This window comes from Bacillus rossius, chromosome 3 (genome assembly GCF_032445375.1).
Source record: "Bacillus rossius redtenbacheri isolate Brsri chromosome 3, Brsri_v3, whole genome shotgun sequence".
NCBI classification, from domain to species: domain Eukaryota; kingdom Metazoa; phylum Arthropoda; class Insecta; order Phasmatodea; family Bacillidae; genus Bacillus; species Bacillus rossius.
The window spans coordinates 27,206,609-27,229,081 of record NC_086332.1 but is presented as its reverse complement, the minus strand read 5'-3'; the positions used below and the strand labels follow the sequence as shown (position 1 = coordinate 27,229,081).

Genomic DNA, 22,473 nt, shown 5'->3' with positions numbered 1-22,473 from the left:
TTTCAGCGGCTGTTATCACCTACGCGGTCACGCGCCGTGTCATACGCGTAAGCTGATAACGAGCTATCTTACCGCCGTTTGCAGCTTTGGCGGAGCACATTATCAGCCAGCCGGCGCCGTGCATCTGCCGTTGAGTGACTGCACCTGTCACCGGGGATACCCAGTGTCTTCTCACGTACTTCCAACATCCACCTCTTAGCTTGCCCCTTCATCGGCCAGCCCTTAGCAGTAGCATGACAGTCCGCTGGAAGTAGCGCCCGTGCTAACTGCTGCCTTCAAGCAGGCTGCCGTTCGGGTATCTTCCCAGGGCTGGACCTCCAGAGATTGTCCAAGACCGGGTACAAAAATCCAAAGATTTCTCAAAATCAACAGTCTATTTCGGTTATCTTAAAATAACGGCAGGTGGCCCACCAAATCGACATCATACAATATAACCAACGAAGCTAATGACATACGCAAGTATAATAGTATCAAGATATCTTTATACGGAAACAAACACCGTGGTAAGGCATTTAGCCAGAGGGATTCCAGTAATCATTTAGTTATTTATTTGAACCGTGGACAAACTCCTCTCGAAGATGTTCTGAACAAAACCTGGGAACTTTTTGGCACACTTCGTGGCCTGGCTTTAAGGACGGGGCCAGGGGGAGGCCCCTCCCTTCAAGAATGTAAGTTACATGAAGAAGGAAAAAAAAGACAGTGAAGAGAGAATAAGAAAATTACAGCAATTTAACTACATAAGAATACAGAGACCTTTATTTGGAATGATTATTGTGATACTTATAGTGGGCTTACAATAAATGCACTTCCTCCCACATGCCTCATACACAGAAGCGACAGGAATTGTTTGCAAGAAGTCTGTCTATATTTAATGCAGGTTGGCACACGTGTTAGTTTTAGGTATGTCTTTCATACAAACTTGACATTTTTGTTTCGTGTGTTAAATAACATTAATACATATGTTTTTATGACTGGTTTTAACAAAAACATCAAACAATTGACGTAAGAAAAAAGTACTCAAAAAATTAAATAAAACCAAACTATAAAATATTCAGTTTTCTTTTCTCCAGCAAAATCATTACTTAAATTTCAGTGTGTAAACGTTAGACTTCTAAAAGTCTACTGTTACCTAAGATTTTAGTGTGACAATTCTCTTTTAAAACTCAGTTAAAAACAAAACTTATTCACTTATTTTTTTCAACCCCTTGCAGTAACGGTTTGTTTTATTGAAAAAAATTTCAGAGAAAAATCGTATATATTTGTTAGGTTTGCAATAAATTTTAACGGTTTTTATGTTGTGCCTACTTAAGGAGTTATAATTTTTTTTGTCCTCCAACACCAGTATTTTTCCACCCCTTGCAGTTATGGTTGGTCGTATAAAAGTTTTGTTTTGATAAAAGTATTCGGTATTACCCTAATGAGATATGTAGTTATTAACTTCGTAGGGATGTGATATTTGTCATATCAAGAGAGTTATAGCTATTTTTATGTTGTTTTTTCTCTCAAATAGCCTTCATAATTTCTATTCTTTTAGTCAAATTTCGCCCATTAACAAATTTGACCGAAATTTTCCATCACTCTACTTTATTACTTTGCTCGCGTAATTTCAGGGTATTGCTGATATTTTACCATTGTAAGAATATTATGTTAATAAACTCCAAAGTTTATACTAAAGAAATAGATACAATAAAAGGACACGTGCAAATAAAATTTAATTCATAACAAAGTCATTGAAAAATTATTTTTATGAAGTGACACTGCATAAAATTGTTTAATTTTTTAGTAACGATTAAGTAAACGATTTTATAGCTCATTTTTAAGTTTATTCGAGGATATATTTTACATTGGTGAAATCACGTTTCTTTTCATTTCATCAAGTAGACCGCTTAAAAAATTGAAGAAGAAAAACAAAAACAAATGCCTATTTCATTTTAATTAGGATCATGAATCGTTTACTTTTCACAGTCATTTATTTTGGTTATATATAGGCTCAGAATAATTAAAAAATATCAACTTATTACTAATACCTACATTATTTTAAGAATTTTGAAACAATTGCATCTTTATTGGAAATTTATAATACAGGTATCAAACGTCTTATATTATGATGGCCTATTAGTTGATTAGTATTTATGGTTGGTATAACTTAAAATTTCCACGTCTCTCCTATTTCCCCTCAAGGATACATATGTAAAAAATTATAAATACAGATTTAATAAAGATGGCAATATCCGTTAACCAAATAAAAACACTCATACCTGATGTTTAAAATAAAACAAAACTGACCACCTTTTCACCCCTATTTTCGGTCGAATGTCGAAAAATATGTACGTTAATGTTGCTCAGTTGGTTACCTCCTGCTTAATTTACTTGGAGATATAATTTATTACAATAAAAATTAACTTACTTACCCCTTTTTCCCTACTTTTGGGGTCGAATTTAGAAAACTAATTTCGTAATTAATTATTTAAGTTATTCAAGTTCAGTTTCTTACTTCTCACTTGATTTTCGTTTGAAAAAAGTTTTTTTTTCATAAAAAAAACTGCATTTGTAGTCGAATCTCGAGAAAATATAAAAACATGCACTGTAACTCATATACGAAATTCCTTATTGATTTTATTTAGAGATATCATTTTTGTAATAAAAAAACTTGCCTTTTTTCACCCCTTTAAAGGACTAATTCCGCGTTCTTCAGATCTAGTTGATTCGAAAGTATGCATTTGTTTTCTTAAAAAGGAAATTTACCCATTTTATATCGCTTAGGCGTGGAATCTTGCAATTTGGTAGAGAACATAATGTGTGGTTTTATTTTTATAATTCTTACCAAATATTTTACTTCTTACGTTATTATTTTAGATGATACTAATTTTTTTTAAATAAATCACTTCCTAGTCACTTTTCACTTCCGTAAAGGACGAATGTCGATAAATAATGAAAAAAAAAAAAATTACAAGTAACCCTACATGCATCTTATTCTTTTTTATTTTCTTACCTCTATTTCTAATGGTGAAATTGGGTCTGTAGAGTTGATAAGTTTATAAAAGATATCCAATATCGTTTCTTATGCTTAATTAGCTTCGGATATACAATTAACTATTTTGAAACCATATTTACCTCTTTTTCACACCCTTAGGGGTGAAATTATGTAATTATATATAGTCTAGTCCAAGACCTTACTAATAAAATAAGTGACAGCAACATCCTTAAAGTAGTTTTCGATTGATGCCGGAACAAACAGACGAACAGGCAAAAAGTTTAAAAATTATATTTTTGTAGCCATTTCCAATATTTTGTTTTAAATTTTATCTAATGTACATACTTTTTACCTCTAACAGTTTTATTATTAGTATAAATAGACATATAGATACCTCTACGAATAATAAAACTGTTAAAGGTAAAATATATATACGTTATATTAAATGATGAAAAATCTATTGGAAATTCCAATTGACATTGCTTAAAACTCAAAACTATAGTTTCAAAACTTTTTTATCCTTTTTTTCTTATTCGTACGATTGTTTGTCTGTTTGTCCCGGCAGCAATCGAAAACTAATGGACGATTTTGTTCTCACTTATTTTATTAGTTAGTTCTTGGCTAACTCAAAACCTAGCCTATAATTTTATATATATAATTTATTTGACTAACTTAAACATTAGGTTTATACAATTTAAAAATTACATCCCTAGGGTGGTGAAAAAAGGGGTGAATATGGATTTAAGACAATTAATTTTATCTCCGGAGCTAATTAAGCATAAGGAAATTATTGGGTTTCAAAAACAAACATACAAAAACTACCAACAATGAATTTCAATACTTAAGGGGCGTAAAAGAAGTTAGAATGGTTCTAAAAAGAAATATGTACCTATACTTTCGAGTGTTTTAGAGCTAGAGGTTCGAAACTAAGAAAGTGCAACATTTGTTTATAGTTACGTATTGAATTTTTTCAATTCATCGAAATTCGTCCTTCATGAGGGTAAAGGGGGCAAATTTTTATTAATTAAAAAAAACGTATCTCCGAATCTAACACACTAAGACGTAAAATACTTGAAACATAAATAAAAATATAAAAAAAAACAAGTTTTAACATTTCTTATTTAATATTCAACCCTAAGAGGTGTAAAAGGGGTAACTTTGGTTTTAAGAAACAAATACATACTTTAGAATCTACTATATTAAAAGGTTAGAAACTGAGAATGAACAAAGTGAATATAGATTTACAAATAATGTTTTATTTTTTATTTTTTGTAATTAAACCTTCAAGGGGGTGAAAATGAGGTGAATATGTTATTGACATAATTAATTATATATCTAGAGCTAATCACGTATTAGGAAGGATATTGGGTATCAATAATAAACCTACTAAAAATACCAACCACATTTTCACCATTTTGCGAAATTCAACCCATAAGAGGTGTAAAGGATTAAGAAAAAATGCATACTTTTGAATCTATTAGAACTAAAGGTAAGAAACTAAGACAGTACAACATTAGCTTATAGTTACATGTTGTAGTTTTTTTTCATTAATTGAAATTCATCCTTTAATGAAGTGAAAAGTAAATTTTAATCTATTTAAAAAAAATTCTATCTCTAAAACTAAAACGGTAAGATATAAAGTATTTGTTAGAATAATAAAATATAAATTATATGTTTTATCACTAAGCGATTATAAAATTTTTATTTGTCTTTATTTTAAGAAATAAATACATACTCTCGAATATACTAGATTTAAAGGTAAGAAACTAAGAACAAACAAGATACTATAAAGTTACAAATTGAATTTATCCAATTTATGTAAATTAAACTTTTAAGGGGGTGGAAAAATCATAGATAATTTTTGACATAGTTAATCACCCATTGCAAGAATCATACAAAGAACGTATAATTAATTGTATCCCTATCGCTAATCACGCACTAGGAATATACTGGGTATCAAAAGGAACATAATAAAACTACCAACCACAATTTTACCACTTTGAGAAATTCAACCCCTAAGGTACGTATAAAAGGGGTTAGTATTGCTTCAAAAAGAAAAATGTATTTTTCCGAATATATTACAACTACAGGTGATAAACTAAAGATTAAAATGGCCTCGGATAGTCTTTAATTTCCTGAAACTTCTTTAAGCTCTCATGGTTGGAAGGAATGTTTTTCAAACTGCGTTGTTGTTTTAGGGTGAATCATGGACCTTCTGGATTACAGTAGGTATATTTTTTCTCATTGGCCGAGATAAGAGCTGAACGGGCTGCTTTTGCCAATAAGAAAATAATTGTTGCGAATCTGGACATAGTGCATAAAATCCTATCAAACAGTCAAATATTCCTGGCAACCATCGCTGCGCCTCCCTGAACCTATACATATCTTCCGAAAACTGTTTGGAATACTAATGATTTAAAAAAAAAAAGTTTCTTCTCGATGTAATTGACTGAGAAAACGATTTAAATGTCTGCTCATAAAGAATAATAAAAACCACATGTTTTTTGGCTACCAAGAGTTACAATGATATTATGCAAGTTTAAATTGAATAAAATGCAAGAATAAAATGTATTGTTGTTTTTATGAAAAGTAACATTGTAAACCAAAAATGTTGGTAGAAAATGAATAGATATCAACAAATTAACCTGTGGTTATCGTCACATTATGTATTTACCTCTATGTAATATGTTATTGATATAAATACCATTAAAATGGCAATTGAAAGTGAATGAAAATATAAATAAAAGAAGAAATATTTTATATCAAATATTTATTTATAAAATATCAATTGCATAAAAATTCTATTCAAATATAAATACAAATCAATAAATTAAATAATGGAATAACTTAATATATACACACACTTCAATAGGAATGTGGTTATGACACCATGAACATCAATAATTTGATCTACAACATTGACATGAGCTAACCAATTACATGAGATTCATGGAGACAGCAGTACATCAGCATGGTCGAGAAGTTCAGAGTAACTTAGTATAACATTTAGCCACATTACCTTCCTTTACTTCAAGTGAAGAATATTTATGTAAAGAACAAGATACAGTTTGTGGAGTACTGTTCTCCTTACCTACTTATATTTGTATAACAAATACTATCTGGTCACAAAAAAAATTATTTGTGAACATGAGACCAAAACATTTTAATTTGATTCAAATGCTCTTGCATACATTGAAAAATACCAAGATAATAAATAACTTTTACATATCTCTTAGATTTAAATCATGTTTTTTGTAGCCTTGTGAGAAGTAAGTACTTTTAGTTAATACTTTCGCTGGCTGAAATAAAAATTGATGTCTGTTTTGCATATTCCACGCAACATTGGACAACGTCTGGTAACTTAAATAAATATTATGTTTACGTACCAGTTTAGAACATTAGCTCATAAGTATGATCTTTAAAATTTAGCTCATTATTTAATATTTACATATTGTTTAATAAGTTGACTTTTTACATCAAATAAGTCGACAGCAAATTGATCAATGTTTTACATAGATATTAAAATAATAAGCTTAGTTACCGAACATCCTTAAGATCCATAAAACCAGAAAAATAACTGGTTTATTCAATAGATTCAATTGTTGTAAGCAAATTTATAATTCATGCTACCAAGTTTGTTGATTGAACAAAATCCTATGAACAACGATACTGACTGATTTCCACGAGATAAATGCAAAGCAGGAATGATAAAATAATTTGGTTTCGACACAAACATCTGCGCGTAAATAATAATCATTTCATTGCAAGAACTGTTCATAATCAACATTATATTAAGAGTTTTACAAAGTAACTTTCTACTGTCTGGAATGAACACAAATTAGACATCCCACTTGATTGAAACTGAACTATGAAATTGAAAACCAAATTTTAACCTTTCAATTTAACCATTTAACCATTCAAATAAAATTTAAAAAAAATATGAGAGAACTATTTGAATAAGTATTTGGTATAGTAAATAAGTCTTAAACTCGATTTTTATTGTTAGTTTTTAGAAACTTTATCTTTTTGTGCTATATGCTTTTCTCAGACTTTGCTACTATTCAGAGCCGCCAGCGATTACATTGTTTGCATAACAATTCAGATCGCTTTAATAAATTAAGTCACAATTATCATGTACAAAAATACTAAAATGTCTCAAGTTTGTTTCTGAGAGAAACATAAATTATTAATCCTTACAATATACAGCTTTCAGCATAATGTAAAATAATAAATAAATATACATACAACACTTACACATTACATCATGTGTACATCATAAATACATATTTACAAAAAAACTAATTAATAAATTATAGTACAATAGATAGGAACTTGCTGTAATGGAAGAAATGCTAGATCACAATTTGAGAGTGTCGACTAGCACTGTCGGCATTAGGCACAGGGTATGTCAGTCTTCGTTGGGAATACTGGTATCTATGCGACAAGCGTTCTTTCGAATGGATCGTTGGCTCGTTGACTGTTCGAGCGTTCACACCGAAGCTGAGGCGTGGGAGATGCAGCTTACAGGAAGTCCTTCAGTGGCCAAGGGACACGTACAACGAATCAGGGGCAGCGTATATTTAGCAACACCCGAGCGGAAGAATTGGTCGCCATCTTTTATCTAGGATAAATTTACAGCCATAACCTTTAGTTTACACTCAGGTTAGGGCGTACATTTTCCGCTAATATTTATATTTTTGTCATATTTGGTTTATCTAGTCATCCATAAAATGTAAGTAATTTATGGCCGCCTAGTTTCACACGAAGAAATAATACAAACTGTTTACTAACGTTAATTTGCAGTGATCAAATGGATCGTATACTATGTTCTTACATCAAATAATTCAATAATAAATTTAAAATAAATTTTATGGCTCAATTACAAAAAACCAAAAAATCGAAGATGGCTACCATTTCCCCCGTGATTTCGAGATTTCACACTCGAAAAGTTAAATTTAGCTATCAAATTATATCTTCACTTGGGCGAAACATTAAATTAAAATTTTTTTAAAAAAAGAAAGGTTGTGCGGGGTGAACGGTTGTTTCAATACTCGCTTGACTAGAAGGGGGGTGTCGCGTGGACGCGCCTGGTCTGCAGGCTGCCCGCCGGGCGCTAGTGGCGCGCGGGCTGCTTCCCGCGGCGCTTGCGGGGGTTCCTCGCTCCCTTGCCCTTGTTGACCCTGGCGGCCGCGGCGTTGCCGCTGTTGCCCCTGGCGGCGGCGGCGTTGCCGCTGTTGGCGCGCCGCGGCTTGCGCCGCAGGTCCTTGAGCACGCGCAGCCACTGCTTCACGGAGCGCGTGAGCGTGTCCAGCACCCGCCAGTCGTCCACCAGCAGCTGCGTGTCCGTCGCCTTGTCGTGCGTCTCCCACGAGATGTCGTCGTCCGACACCAGCTCCGGCAGCGACGCGTTCAGGCTCAGCAGCGCCGCCTCGGCCTCGCACAGCATCTGGGGAAGCCGTCATTCCAACATTTATCCACATTCGCGCAATTCTTGCGAATTTATCAGAAAAAAATCATTATTTATGAGTAGAGACCTGCAAAATTCGCGGATTCATTCGGTGATAGGCTAGAATTCAAACACATATACCTCTTAGATAATTTTGCTATTGGCTTACTGTTCATCTCGACGAATTTCAACAAGTTATAAACCCTCAACCAAAGAAGGATCGAATCACAGACAAACAGCTGAGACGACTTACAAGTCGGCAGCCAATGAACTTGCGTTATTTGCCAGAGTGTACAGGGGAATATGCAGTCTATCCTGAAGGCCATCGAAACCGCGAATTTTGCAGGTCTCTATTTATGAGAAACTAATATTAAATAAGACTTTTTTTTTTCAAATATAACTTCAGTTTTTTTTTTCACTTCTATCAGCCTTTACTTTAATATTAGGTAATAGGTAGGGGCATGCATTTTTCGCGAAAAGATTTCGACACTAGTTGAAATTCTAAACACTGTAGCATCGTCAGCGTTTCGTGATTGGGCGTGTTTCTCTCAGTCATGTATCTACTGTCACAACACCAATCACAGTAGTTCAGTGCGTAAGGAAACGCGTCCTGAGTGGCTCGGTAAAATAAGGGCAACGGCTCTTCTCTCAGACGGCCGCCAATCACAAGGAAGAAACCGTTGTTGTGTGTATACCTTGTTGCAGTCTAATGGGTATTCAGATCTTTTCGCGAAAAATGCCTGCCCCTAGTAATAGGTAATAAAGCTCTAGACTTGATATTACAAAAGATCAATTCCCGGAATAAGATGCAAACGGTGATAAATGTGCGGTGGCTTCGCCGGTAGTACCGGCGGGTGACGCTAGGGAGAGCAACAATAGCGCCAGCAATTCATACCAATTCGTAGGATTACTGAATTTTAGCTTTCGAATTCGTGAATAATGGCGAGAGATATTCGCATTCGCGAAAGCCTGAAGATTTACATTCGTTAAATCACTAACGGAGACACTTGTATTTTTCTTTGATAGATTTTGCACACTATGATAATGTTTCCACAGTTAGTTTTAGCAGGAATTTCAACAAAATCACGGGTCTGTTGAACATATTTTGCAAGCAAGCACACACGGCAATCTTTACGTAATTTCACGCGGAAAACAATTTCGAGACTAGTTGCGTGTTAAAACACTGCAGCATGAATATTTGTTGAAAATAAAGTGTGGCAAAAAACATTGTAGGGAGGTATCGAGTTAAAACATTTTAGAATTAGGCCTTAAATAAAAGTAAAGACGTGAAAAAAATGGCCAGGCGCGTGAGAGCGAGCCAGCACAGCGCATGCAGAACCCCGCTCACCTTGTTCACCTCGATGCGCACCTCGGCGAAGATCTTCCTGCGCGGCTCCAGCTGCTCGCCGAAGTGCTCCAGCCTCTGCACGCTCACCACGGTGGCCAGCATCTTCTGCAGGCCCGTGTGCATCTCCGCCAGCACCCTGGCCGTCTGCGGACACGCACCACGACCCTCCAGTCCCTGCGTGCCGTCGAGCGCACACACACAGCCTCGATCCACGCCCGAGGACCAACCACACAGCCTCCACGTCTGGGCCGGGCACTCCAGCAGAACCGGCGCAGCGCAGAAAACAACACGACACGGTCAATCATTACTAGAGACCCGGAAAAAAATTTCGCGGATTCATTTAGTCGCCAGCTAGAATGCAAACCTTCACACTCTCGCACTGTGTTCATGATTGGCACGCAGTTGTTTCGGCACGCTCGTCTACGATCGTGAGCCAATGATGCCCAGCTAGGAGAGAAGTAAGCGAATCAGGTAGTGCCAAATAACAAGGATAAAAATGTTCTCGCTAAGAAAGCAACCGATGGGAAAGTAAACATGGGTAGAGACCCGGAAAATTCGCGGGTTCATTTCGTGTTATGCTAAAATTCAAATAATTATACCTTAGTGCTGCTTCTGTAATTGGTTCACTGTTAATCTGGAGGACTGAGGGCCAATTAGAGATCCTCACTCATAGAAGTGTAGAATCACATGCCACCCAGTCGAGACGACTCACAAGTCAGCAGCCAATGAACAGTTGGCATTTGCCCGAGTGTGTAGAGGATATTGGAGTCTATCCTGGAGGTCATTGAACCCGCGAATTTTCCGGGTCTCTAAACATGGGTCGAGCACACCTATAAACTTTGAATTCTATCCTGAGGCCAGAAGAATCCGCGAAATTTCCGGGTCTCTAATCATTACTAGAGACCGGAAAAATTGGCGATTTCAAATCCCTAAAGGATAGACTCCGTGATCCTCTATGCACTCGTGCAAATTTACATCTGCTGATTGGTTACCGACTCGTAACACCTGTTGACTGGAATGATCGTGATTCGCTCATTCTTCTGTTGAAGATTTTCATTGGCCCAGAGTCCTCCAGATAAACTGTGGCCCAATCACTGAAGCAAAATAATGTCAAAAGTATTTGGACTCTATCTTATCGCGAAATGGATCCGCGAATTTTACAGGTCTCTAATCATTACCATTTAGAGGTACGGAAATTTCAAGCATACATCAAGTCTCAAGTTAGAATGCAAATATTCTCACTCTAGTATTGTGTTATTAACCGGTTCTGGACCATAGTTCTTTGAAACTCTACGGCCGTAAGCCAATGATGGCCAGCTAGGAGAGAAGTAAGCGAATAAGGTAGTGCCAATTAACAGCGATAAAATTGTTCTCACTAAGATATCAGCCAATGGGAAAGTAAACATGGGTCGAGCACACCTATAACTTTGAATTCTACCCTGAGGCCAGACGAATCCGCGAAATTTCCGGGACTCTACTTATAGTTTTCAGAGTATGGAGTATGGTATTGGGTTCGAATCTGTTATATACACTACAATTTTTTTTTGTTGGTAGCAAGTTATACATTATGCAAGTTATACATGCTACATTATAGGCTCAATAAATACAACTACAGACAGGAATAATTCACGGATAATTTCATGATAGCCTAGAAATTCGTAACTAACTTCCGTGATTGGGTCAATTTATCTAGGAGGCCGCGAGCCAGAGACAAGCGCTCGATCAAAGAATTACCGAATCACATACGTTCCGGGTGCAACCAATGAACGGCTCGCATTTGCCCTAGCTCGTACTAGACAATGGAATCCAACCTCAAAACTATTCTTCCAGTCCTTTATTTCTATAATTGGTTATCACAGGGATATATATATATATATGGTTCCACAAATTTAATTAATTTTTGAAAGAATTAATTTCATATCTTACAAAACACTCACTCAGGCTAACTAATAAACGCACTAAATAAACTGTGGTGTCCGAAACAACAGAGGAGAAATATATTAATAATTAAATTATATTTACAATGATTTTATTTGCCATATATTGTGAAACATGTTTTATAGCCTTCGCCATTTTGGCTTTTAATTTCTTGTAGAATATTTCGTACTGCATACAATGGTGTGATAGAAAGTCACTGGCATGTGTCTTATAATGGTAGGCAGTAGTCAATGACGGAGTCTATTGTTGAGCAAATGAAATAGATGCGTGAGATGTGCCACTCTAAAAAAAACTCACTTTTTCTTTCAGCGGCAGCTCACGAAGTTCTTTCTTGTACCACTCGAAGTGCTTGAACGTCAGCCAACTGATGGGTTGGGACTTGAACTTCGACACCTGCGGGAAAAAAATAAGTACGCTTACAGTACACGTTCACATTGTGTTCATGAATCAAACGTGTTTACTTCTACAATACTGACTACTAGAGACCGAAAATATTCGCGGGTTAAATGACCTCCAGGATAGACTCCAATAACCTCTACACACTCGGGCAAATGCCAACTGTTCATTGGCTGCTGACTTGTGAGAGGTATCGACTGGGTTGCCTGTGACTCGACACTTCTATGAGTGAGGGTCTCTAATTGGCCCTCAGTCCTCCAGATTAACAGTGAACCAATGACAGAAGCAGCACTAAGGTATAATTATTTGAATTTTAGCATAACACGAAATGAACTCGCGAATTTTTCAGGTCTCTACTGACTACGTATTGTTGCATACCAGAATATAAATATGCTGTGAAATGGAAATTTCGATTCTTTATTTACGTGTGATGTTTGATGTGCTAGATGTTTGCCTTCATAATCAGCGCGCACGGTGAGAATTCTCCAATACGTCACCATTCGAGGTGCTGATGGGAAATTGTTATCCGAGAATGCAAGACGGTCATTCACAGTCTTCCCACAGGCTCAGACGGCGGGAATCGAACCCAGTCTGGAGAGATCGCAACGGTAATCGCACGGAAACAGAAAAGTTTGAATTTCTGACGACACCCCACTGCCGTTGGATGGCAACTTCATAAATTAAAAAATGACTGAAAGGGATAACTATATGGCTGGATTCCGATTAAGGATGTCAGAACAAGTGTATCTATGAATTACATTTTTTAGCTGTAATGTTCTAGATTCTGCAAAGAATTATTTATATAAAACTTTGGCTTCACAAGCAATTATAGATTATTTATGTTGTGATCCCAATTTGTGATCACCTCAACAGCTCTACGCGAGCGACTGTGAATATGTTTAATAGAGAACGTGTTAAAAGTTAGGTGCAATGCGTTGTCAAGCAATTAAATGTAAAAACTTTTTTTTTAATTATGTGAGTTGCGTAAGAATATATAAAAAAAACATTACGATAATTCATATACCTTTAGCTAATACTTTCAAAATCCTCGCTTCCTTTCTCACAGCATGGCAATATTAATGTAGTTGTGGCCCTATAGCGAATGAAATCTATGAGTCTCTCCCGTGAAACAGTGAAACTGCTACAACCTCAAGTAGATTTTTTTCTCTGAATTTTATATTACTATCTAAAAAATAAACACGAATCAAAATAACATTTTTAATGGACACTAATTTAAAAATTAATTTAAGACATTAAGATGTACAATTACTGTTTATTGCGATGTTTTTAGTTAAATCACACGCAAGTAAAACCAGTATTTCTTTTTTACTATCGGTTTTAAATGTGTTAAAATAATCACGCTAGTTATAATCGTAACCATTACGAAGCTAGTCAAATGAAACCATACACAATCTGGAATTTCGTGGGATGCGTGGTTATTATTTGGCCCGCCAGCGATGCACCATGTTACGTATCAACGAAAGAAAAAAAAATATTCGCCTTGCGGAAACGACCGCAGGAAGGAAAATAATACGGGAAAAAACAGGATGTGATGCAACTCTGCGCGAAGATAACTCAGAAAACAAACTGCATAGTCTCTAGAAAAAAAACGCACGTGTAGATAAGTAATTGTAGAGGCGTCAAAGGTCGTTTGACTTTCGCGAGGATTAGTCACAACCTACATATACGCCATCGCTTGCCATTAGCGCAATTTACGATGAAGTGTCACATGCTCAAAAGTATTATCATTAGTATTAGTACTAATACGGTATTAGTATATTATGGACTTATTTAATTCCTAATTTGTATAAAAATGCAAATACTGTGAATAAACGTATCACCAATATATATAATGCGGGAGATTAAGCAAGGAAAAAAAAAGGGGGGGGGGGGGGGGCGATATAACCACTTTAACCGCTGCATGCTTTTAAATTCTTTCCATTTGTTGGTGGGAGTAATAAATTGATTTAAATTTCTGAGGGAGGGTTATACAATTCCTCTCCACCCGCGCACGACAATTTTAAATGATCGTTATTGTAATTAGAGCATTCGCAATAATTTTAAAGCCTTAAAAAAAACAATAACAAAGACATATCGATATTACTTGCGTGTGATTTAACTAAAAACATCGCACTAAATAGTAGTTGCACATCATAAGGTCTCAAATTTATTATTAAATTAGTGTCTATTTAAAAAGCTTCTTGGTTCTTTTTTTTAATTTTGTAAATAGTAATATAAAATCAGAGTACAGAAACCTACATTTGTAACAGTTTCACTGTTTCACGAGATGGTACGCCCTAACATTTAGACTAAGATTTATTGAAACTCAGCACAATTACCGAAGCACAAAATCTAAAAGTTCACGGTATAGCGAAAGAGGTAGGGCAGCCACAAGACACGATCTAGTGTAAGTGCAGTCTTTTCGAAGACATGCGACATAAAGCAGATGCTTCACAATTTTGCTGCACATGAAAATTAACAAAGTTATAAAGATGTGAGGTTCCCAATCAAAATTTTCACATCAAAAAACAATAGCTCAGTGAAATATGTTACCGTTTTTTGACACGTTTAAAAAAAACTTTGGCCAGTTATACATTTCGAAACAGTTTGTTAATGTCCACAAATTTTCATTAGTTTTTGAAAGAAGTAATTTTATTTCTTACAAAACACTGTAGCTAACTAATAAGTGCACTAAATAAACTGTGGTGTCGCAAATAACAGAGAAGTATAATAATTAAATTATAATAACAATGATTTTACTTAATATATATTGTGTAACGTTCAATAAATCATATTTGAAGAGAGATATGACAGGCGAAAGTTCAGTAGTTTTTCAATAACGGTTGCAAAAAAAAAACTACTCGGGAATCCGAAAGCTTGGTAAAAATTGGCGTTATTCTTGAACAAGGGTAGCAAAAACCAGTAAAGACTTTTATTTTACCTAAAATATATGAAATTTTAAGCTTTTTAAAAATAAAATAAGCTAACCTACTGCCCGTATTCACTGGCAGATCAATTGTCGAAGTTCCTGCGCGCACAGACCTAACGGTCAAACAAAACACTGCAACTGAGAGAGCGACGGAGGTACTCACGTCCTTGTAAAGCTTGTTGATGCTGGGCCTGAGCTGCTTGAGCCCGCCTTGCGTCGTCTTGAACTGCAGCAGTATGTCGTCGAGCGCCTCTTGCAGCGGGTCGTTCTTCCGGCTGTGGCGGTGCGCCGACTTGCCCTGCACGCCGCACGGGTTGTGCCACGGCGGGTGAGCCGACAGGCCGCTCGTGGTTCCGCGCGCGCCGCCAGATGGTGCGCAGTGCGCCGTCGCCGCCAGCACGGCCGCCAGCAGCGCCGCCAGCGTCGCGCCTGCGAAACAACACCACGTCGTTACATCAGCTGGCGCAAGCGCGCGGGTTCGCCGCTCGTGTTCAAGGTTCGCGGGCTTGTGCTAACCTGCGCACCCTCCATACGCAACGGCCTTCCTGCTAATCAAATGACACGACGCGGAAGCACTTGGCTAAATAACACACCCTCTTCCCCCTCACAAAAAAAAAAACACCCAATCTATTGTTCAACACGCAAGAGCACAGCAGGTTCCGAACTCGCAGCACACATGTAAAGCGAAAGGACGTAAGGACAGCTGAGTTGGTTGGAGAGTGGATAGTTACCTGTGATGCTTGGAGTCATGTCGTGACGAGAATGAGCGGAGCGGTCGACGCGACGCAGTTATATAGCGCGTATTAATCCACGGGTTGACGTGTCGCGAGACGATGACTCACTGGCTTGCCCCGACCGGCACCGGCTAGACTAGAGCACGGGACTACTCGTCTCTAAGCGCGACTAGGAATTTGACGGCCCCTACACCCAACACGCTTCTTTATACGATCGGACCGGCCACTTTTCCCCCCCACCAACACTTTTTTTTTTCCTTCCCTTCCTCCTTCTCATTCTTTTCGCCATTCCGTCACTTGCGGTTAGTGGGAAAAATCTTCCCTTCCCCCGCCCCTCCCACTTTCTCCGGGCAGCCTTCCCCTTCGTTCCCCTTCTTCGCTGTGACGCGGCGTTACGTTTTACTACGCCCCGCCCACCCGGCTCATTCACGCCTTGGCCCATTCATGCCGGCCGGTGTTTGTTTACCGTGACGTCAGCCGTTATCGCAGCAGCTCGCATCCTGCTATCGCGGGCGACGTCAACTGGCGCGAACAGCCGCATGTTGCCTGCGCCTTTATTTTATTAGTCGACTCACGTATTGCATCGTTTAGATAGGGCTGCCGTTCCTCGCTAGCGTCCCTGACCTCTCACTTGTTCAGTTGGATAGAGAATTAACCTAACTCTAAGTAATTTGTAGATCCTGAACAAATTTACGCGTTCAACGACCTCTAGGATGGACTATGTATTCGCGCAATTGTCCCCTGTCCATTGACTGCTGACTTGAAAAACTTCTCAACGAAGCTGCCGAATAAAATGGCGTAATCTGGAGGTAACCTGGGAAAATAACTGTTCCTAGCCTGAGACTACTTACTACCCGTGATTCGACGGTTCTTTAGGTGACAGTTTAAAAGCTCTTTACTTAAACTCGCAGGCCAAGCGCAATAGCTTCTAAACTACAGAATTGTTTTTATTTTTTATTTTCCCGAAATTAAATTGCGGATTTTTTTTTCTTTGATAAGTACCTAATTTTCTGGCGATGGTATTTTGGCACTGGCTGGCTTGAACGTGATTCGGCCATTTATCGGGTACTGATTTGCTCTTGAGTAGCCCAGGACTTGAGAAAAATACTGTGTTAATTTGCAGTTAAATATATTTACAAGCTTTCAAATTCAAATTTATGGTTGAAAGGTTCCGATTGGTTTCCGGGTCTTTTAACAACCACAACTCGAGTTCACCGCAACATGAAGCGTTAGGAAGTCAGTGCGGAACAACCGAGAAATAACAATTACTTGGATGCAAAAAATTTTCAAAAGTCAAAGAACATAAGTTTATTAATACCAATGACGAGCCTTTTGGAAGCCATGAATTAAAATAATAATTAAACGTCGTTGCGCATGAAAGATAGTTCACGCTTTAAATAACATTTTTTAAGCAGTCGTTTTTAAAATATACTTTCAGTATCCTTCCGCCATGAACCTAGTCACGTGTAGCCATGCGTCAAGCAAGGCGAAACTGTTTCGCTGTGGGGAATATGAAACTGTCTCTGCCACGCTAGTTCGTGTATTCTCGAGCACTTAAACGACAGTAAAATAATTTTAGGGACCATCAATTTCAATTACAAAACGTTTTGTTACGGTTCAAGTCGAGGAAGTACTTTTCTTGATGGGCTGCTTACCTTACAGGATGTGAGACACGTTCTTTCATTCTTAGTTATCAGGCAACACGCAAGGATTCTTTTCAACTATTTATTTCAAAATCGTTCGTGTAAGCGTGAACAGGCTGAAACTGAAAGGTAGCCGCGAGGTCATTGCAGAAGGAACAAGTAACACGAAATCAGGGAAACTGGATAGGTGATTGTTAAGATGGAGTCTAACACGCCAATTTGATTTTTTAAGACTGCAACAAGGTATACCCGCAGCAGCGGTTTCTTCCTCGTGATTGGCGGCCTTCCAAGAAGAAAGTCGTTGCCGTGTTTGACTGGCGGCCGTCCACGAGGAAAGTCGTTGCCGTGTTTGACCGAGCCACTCAGGAAGCGTTTGCTTTCGCGCTGAATTGATGATAATGAGATTGGTGTTGTGACAATCGACATGTAACTGAAAGAATCTCACCCTATCACGAAACACAGACGATGCTACAGTGTTTTAACTTTCAGCTAGTCTCGGAATTTTTTTTTTTTTCGAGAAATATGCATGCCCCTAGTCATTACTATTAGTTAATGGCTATTTCTATAAAATTAACACAGTACCTCACTGGAATTTTTGTTACAGCATATTTTTAACAGATACCATATTTACTGAGTGTGATATGATGGCTGTAAAAAGTCGTGCGAGTATTAACACCTACGAACACTTGCACGACTTATATTATCAGATTTAGTAAATGTGAATAAGTAGAGACACCTGTATTTCGCGATTTCATTTCATGTCAAGGTATTTTACAAAACACTGTAGCTTTTTCTAAGAGTAATGGCAAATTGTGAGGGTGCAGCAGTACGGTGACCACATTCTCATTGGCCCCGTCAAGAGCGGGACGACACCTCTCACCGACCTCAGCCAATAACCACAGGAGAAAAGCTACAGTATTTTGTGAAATACCTTGACACGAAATGTATTCGCGAAATACAGGTGTCCCTATGAATAAGTTGTAAATATTTGTGATAGAACAACAAATTCAAGAAACGTATAGTGTTACATTTACAGAAATAGCCTTTAACTAGCAGTAATGACAAGAGATTAAAAAAATCAACACGCCGTGTGAGACCCTACATTAATGGAGCCATCCCATCATAAGGTTGGAGCGGTTTATGGGCTCCACTGGTAACCCGCAATCAGGATATCTGCAGCGGGACTAGAACACGAATACTCCCGTGAGCGAGACAAGTATTATACAACAGCGCCAACTAGCCGACGAGAACATTATTTGTCATAAAAATGAAAGATATTAGTCGACCCCGCTACAAATATTTCTTTTTTCATATATATATATATATATATATATATATATATATATATATATATATTCATTTTCCATCTTTATCAACGAACTTTGGTCGTTTATCTAACTGACTAATATTGTTTAACTGATGAATCAGAGTTTTGCACTTCGATTTCAGTGAATTTCAACGGGATTTCCTTGTACTTGAAAATCAGAGTAAGTAGATATTATCAAATTGGAAACAAAATTGTAATCAGTATATACAGTTTTACGTAATTTCACTGATATTGGACTCTGTCGTTCGTATTTTGAGCTCACGGCGAATTATTTCACGGGCATGTCGGACGGAGCAGGTCGCGACGTGAGGGACGAATACCTGACCCCCTCCCCCCTCCTCACACCCCCTCCCACGCGCGCTGGCGGATGCCATTGCGACCTGTCACCTGTGGGTTTCGCGCGCGTTGTGCAACCGTCCCAAGGCCGGCCGGGACAGTTCCTTCGCCCGAAGGACCGCGGGTCGCCGCTGTAAGCGCTCGGGAATACCAGTCCTTTCCTTACACGCTATTCATTTTGTACGCACGATAAGTGCCATTTGAGCATTTTCCCCCCAGCTAATACCAAAACCATTAATATACTGTTTCCATATCGTACGAATACGAATCCGCTAAAAAAAAAAATTGTTTTTCTTTGTGAAGACATTGACGTTTAGTTTTGAATTAATTCTTGAGAATGTTTAAACCTGAAATAATTCCTTAAAAATACACAATATTCCAGTCTCAAAAACCTCTCGGTGTTCACTAGAATATGAATAATTATGGCCTAAAAACTAATGGAGCCATGATGGCGTATTTCTGTTCCTGTAGTTCCCTTTAAGTATGCCTATATACTTTTAAATTATAAGCACAATTTCTAAGTAAAGTGAACAACCCAATTTTGTCCGTTTGTTTAGTGTGTTTGTTATTAATTTCTCTTAGATAAATTCGTGGAATTTATTGCCGTTGATTTCTTTTGATTTGTAAACTATTATTGAATTAAAAGATGATTCACGAAAAAGCTTAAACTAGTGACTATTATGACTAAACGTTTGAATTCTATTCTAACAGATATTGTGCAAAAAAAAAGAAACAATCTTAGGAAGTTTTTAATTTCTTGAAACTGAAGTGCTTGAAATATCTACATTACAAATTGGTAAACATATAGAATAAATACATCTACAGACAATTAATTGTCAATTTATTTATAAGTATTAACTACGATATTCTTAACAGTCCTATTTCTTATAATATTAGATTGCACATTTAATAGTAATTGACAGTTAATTATCGCGGGGACCTTTGACAGTTAGACTTCAACAAATTTTGTGTTGGCAAAATGGTTTAACCTACTGGCTCTAATGGGCCAATGAGAACGCAGCTGTTGCATTACGGAACTAGCGGAATTCGCCTGTCAATTACTACATGCGTCCTGTCAAAATTATTTCTTACAACCAAAACATTAAGAATAAGTTACAGTGTTTTTGTAAGCTTTGCTGATCCAAAATATTTTTTCGCTATAATGCTCGGCCTCATAAGCTTTTTTGCTTATTTAATTTTCTTGTAGTTATTTTTATTATTTGAGGGATTTTCCTGTAAGAAATAGATCACGGTAGAAATCTTGTAGGTTACCTAACAGCGGTAAAACTTCACGTTAGTTTTCATAGTAATGATCATTTGCGTGATTTTGACAGTTGAAAAAAAAGTTTACTTAATATCTGGTGACACAATTTGGAACCCAGCAACAAAATCAAAGAGCCAGGGCCGTAAACACAAGGGGGAGGGGTCAGTGGGGGCAAAACCCCCGATGCCCATTGCCAGGGTTCCCCGGTTTAGATTCAGGACATGTTTAAACGCGTGAGTATTGGCATTTATTTTACGCGAAAAATTTTCGAGACTATCTGAGAGTTAACACTGTATCATCATCTGTGTTTCGTGATTGGTCGAGTTCCTTTCAGCTACATGTCTAATGTGAGCACACAAATCACAATATGTAATTCAGCGCGGAAGCAAAAGCATCCTGAATGGCTCGGTCAAATTCTTCTGCGGACGGCTGCCAATTACAAGGAAGAAACAGCTGGCGCGGAAATACTTTTTTGCAGTCTAATGGGCGTTAAAATGATTGTTTTTCCCGCTAGAATATAAATTTATGTCTCTTGCTTATGAAATTCATTGGAAACTTTACCAACCTCACCAATTATGCGATACTCTCACATAACATTTGCTGCCTTTATTTTTTTTTATTGTTTTTGGTTTGGAAAGTTGTACATTAAGTAATTGGGAAGGGTCTTGACAAAATTGGTTTCTCTCGAACGGCCTGAAGAGAGCTATCAGAATTTACAAGGAAGTCCTTCAATTGATTGTACATAATGACATGATAATAAAAGAACTATTTCGACGTGTGAGACCGAGAGGATTTATTTGCTTGGTATGCACTGTATTTTTTTTTTTAGGTAAATCAAACAGAAATATTAATGTAAAATTAAAGATATTTGTATTTTTTTTCATAAAAACAACTGTAGCAATACAAAAGAGTGTTAGCAGTAACGCTGGGTTCAGTTTCTTACCCGGGCTCCCAGTATCCCAATAGTTAAAGTTATTTGTAAACTGTTCCCTGAATAGCTTTCCAGTAATAACTGCGCACATTAATAAGCACGGTAAAACAAAATAAAACTGCTGAATATTCGATTATCTTTTCCATGGTTTTTAAAAAATCTAACTAATGTTAACTAATGTTTAAAATTATGCGCCAATTTACGTAGAAAATGCTCAGTATCATCTCGCAAGACGTATTTTATATAGGCGAATATAACCATAGCCATGTGTTGAAAAAGGTTTTACTATTACAAACTGTTTTTTGGCAACTGGATTCCAAAGGAATATTTTGTAAAAAGTACAGAAAATCGATTTATGTGGGTAGGGACGCAACAACAGGGGGGGGGGGGAAGGGTATTTTGCCCCCCCCCCTTCTGAAACCTTGAAGTGGGGGCAAACGGGGGCAAAGAAAGTGCTGTGTAATCAATTTTTAGATAATAAAACTGCCTAAATAGCACCATTTTCCACCTTGAAATACAGATTTTCCCGGGGGAGGACCCCCGGACCACCCGCTTCAATAGGGGGGATCGATGATTCTTTATGAAAAGGTATATTGCCCCCCCTTTGGAAATTTAGTTGTTGCGCCCCTGTAGGTATATGGGCAATGAACTGTCGGCGCGCGAAAACGCCCACGTCTGTCGGCCGCGCGCAGCTTCCCACGGACCCGGACCACGGCTCGGGGGGGAGGGGGGCGGCTACCCGGAGGTCTCCGGGGAGGGGGCGGCTACCCGGAGGTCTCCGGGGAGGGGGGCGGCTACCCGGAGGTCTCCGGGGAGAGAGTCGCGGTGACTCTCTCCCGGACAGCCACGCGCCTGGAATGTGCGGACGGCCCAGGAAGTGCCAGGTGACTGCGAGACCCCCTTCCCCTTCCCCACCCTTCCCCAGCCGCCCCCTCCCATCACGTGACATCCGCACCTGCCTTCTCTCCCCTCCCTATCATCCTTTTCCCCAAACCCCTGACCAGGTGTCACGGACACACGCAAAAAAAAAAAAAAAAAAAAAAAAATTCAACAAACTGTCTGTCTCTTATTTGGAAACTGTTACGTATGTATTTAAGGGCGTAAGTAGGTGAATGTTGAGATATTATTAGGGGCAGGCATTTTTCGCGGTAAAATCTGAACGCCTATTAGACTGCAACTAGCTATGACTGCAACAGCGGTTTCTTCG

General features: G+C 37.9%; 1 protein-coding gene across 1 annotated transcript; it reads right to left on the bottom strand.

The window, feature by feature from the left end:
* Positions 1 to 5,727: 5,727 nt before the first annotated feature.
* On the bottom strand, positions 5,728 to 15,938 carry LOC134530417 (uncharacterized). The gene is made up of 5 exons (XM_063365224.1): positions 15,763 to 15,938; positions 15,195 to 15,460; positions 12,004 to 12,099; positions 9,769 to 9,912; positions 5,728 to 8,420 (listed from the first exon to the last, which is right to left on the bottom strand). The coding sequence occupies exons 1-5, from the start codon at positions 15,779 to 15,781 to the stop codon at positions 8,088 to 8,090; spliced, it is 858 nt and encodes a 285-aa protein (XP_063221294.1). The 5' UTR covers positions 15,782 to 15,938; the 3' UTR covers positions 5,728 to 8,087.
* Positions 15,939 to 22,473: the final 6,535 nt, after the last annotated feature.

Coding starts and splice junctions, on each gene's coding strand:
- LOC134530417 (XM_063365224.1), bottom strand. Junction 12,100..15,194: donor TCAACAAGCTTTACAAGGAC/GTGAGTACCTCC, acceptor TTTTTCCCGCAG/GTGTCGAAGTTCAAGTCCCA. Junction 9,913..12,003: donor AGCTGCCGCTGAAAGAAAAA/GTGAGTTTTTTT, acceptor GCGTGTCCGCAG/ACGGCCAGGGTGCTGGCGGA.